Source organism: Labrus mixtus, chromosome 16 (assembly GCF_963584025.1).
Source record: "Labrus mixtus chromosome 16, fLabMix1.1, whole genome shotgun sequence".
In the NCBI taxonomy this organism is placed as follows: Eukaryota; Metazoa; Chordata; class Actinopteri; order Labriformes; family Labridae; genus Labrus; species Labrus mixtus.
The window spans coordinates 971,147-972,986 of NC_083627.1; the positions used below are offsets into that span (position 1 = coordinate 971,147).

The 1,840-nt window shown below is 45.8% G+C and overlaps 1 protein-coding gene across 1 annotated transcript in view; it reads left to right on the forward strand.

The window, feature by feature from the left end:
- The first annotated feature begins 240 nt into the window (after nucleotides 1-240).
- Nucleotides 241-1,840, forward strand: part of LOC132991486 (glutamate receptor ionotropic, NMDA 2D-like) — a 121,318-nt gene continuing 119,718 nt past the window's right edge. Inside the window, exons 1-2 of the mRNA XM_061060273.1 lie at nucleotides 241-407; nucleotides 1,660-1,840. The exon at nucleotides 1,660-1,840 is cut by the window's right edge and continues 78 nt beyond it. Coding sequence (XP_060916256.1) covers nucleotides 241-407; nucleotides 1,660-1,840 — 348 coding nt within the window. The remainder of the gene's footprint in view (nucleotides 408-1,659) is intronic.

The following is a 1,840-nucleotide window of genomic DNA, read 5'->3' on the forward strand; positions in this document are numbered from 1 at the left end:
AACCCACACACACACACACACAGAAACCCACACACTCACACACACACACTCACACACACACACACACACACACACACACACACACACACACACAGAAACCCACACACACACACACACACACACACACACTCACACACACACACACACACACACACACACACACACACACACACACACACACACACACTGCATAATCCTCTCTGGCGCTCTTTGTCACCTTTACCATCTGGTTCAGCTGTGATGGCGAGCCAGCCGGCTGCCGACACGGCCGTTGGAGAATCTTCAAGGATGTGGTCTGTGGTTGGGCCGCTGCCGCCAGGGGAATGCCGGGCTTTCACCCTGCATCCGGTGGAGGCGGGTCAGGGCAGGACTTGGCTCCAGCTTCCACAGCTGCTGGGACGGCCTGAGTACGGTATTTACTGTTCAGAATAACAACTTTCTTATGGATTCAGAAATGAAATGGAACAAATAACACACTCAGTGAGGCTTCAAAAACCCAAATTCACTAAGAGATGGAGTCCAGCCATGATGTTGCAAATGCAATAAAAAAAATGAAAAAATAAAAAAGGTTTTATCTTAACCTTACCTGCAGGGTGTCTTTGTTTGTAGTTGTCGTTATTTTTTTTTAATGCTATTTCTTTATTCTGTAATGTGCCAAAAAATTTCAATAAAAAATAAGTTAAAAAAACCCCCAAAACTTTCATTCAGGCCATTTGTTTAGCTTTGTCAAGCTACCGCACGCTAGCTCAAGCTAATCACCTTTCTGTCCAACAGGAAGTAGACCAACTCCACGTCCACGGGTAAAAGACAACACAAGGTTCACCCTCGTTTTTAGAACGAGCTTTATCCACTTGGTGTTTCTCCTCACTCTCATTATATTTTCTCTTCTTTGCTGCTACGTCCACGTCCGTCATATTCACCGCTTTGAATCCCGTCCAATCCAATCGTCCTAAGTCTCTGACTAGACTCTTCTCCTCTGTCGCCCCCCGGTGGTGGAATGAGATAACAAACTCCATGTGATCTGCAGAGTCCCTCTGCACCTTTAAGAAAAAGCTAAAGACCCAGCTCTTTCATGAATACCTACTAACTTAATGATGATGGTCTCCATATTATTGATGATGATGATGGTAATGACGATGGTTTTTGTTTGATAACGACATAACGATAAGATGGTTTCTATACTGATTAGAGCTCTCAAGAACTGCCCTCAATGTTGTGCTTTGCCTCTGGTCACTTCCTGTCAGCACCTGTGTGTCCAATCAGACTCAAAGCTGATCGTTTGCTCTTACTGACATTATTCACTTTTTTCTAGATCCTTGCTTGTGTTGTTCTTACTCTCTGATGTACGTCGCTTTGGATAAAAGAGTCTGCTAAGTGAATTGTAGATTTGTAGTAGAATTGAATTGTATCCACTCCAAAACTCACCTTTGGCATTTTTCTGGGATTTCTATTTGCGGCGGTTTCTCTGTGTGCAGGTAAACACCAGATCCTGAATATGATCAGAACCAGGAGGAGACTCAGAACCCGGGTCCTCAGGTCCACATGTCAGGCTGTGTTTAAACACTCAGACGTTAAGCTTGAGGGGATTTTTTTATCTGCACGGTCCAGACGAGACAACACATTCCCAACTCTCAGTCCGCTCTGTTTACTTTTCAAAAGCTCGCCTCATTGGATGATGTCGCCTCATCCGGGGATTCAGGTCCGGACAGAGTGTCCACGGCGCTCTGTGAAGAGAACCACCAGCTGCTCCTATTCAAACACGGGTGCCTGGAGGAGTCCGTTTGGCAGCGTCCGGCCCTCTGACGGCTTCTTCTCTGACACATGTGAACATAAGAGGGCC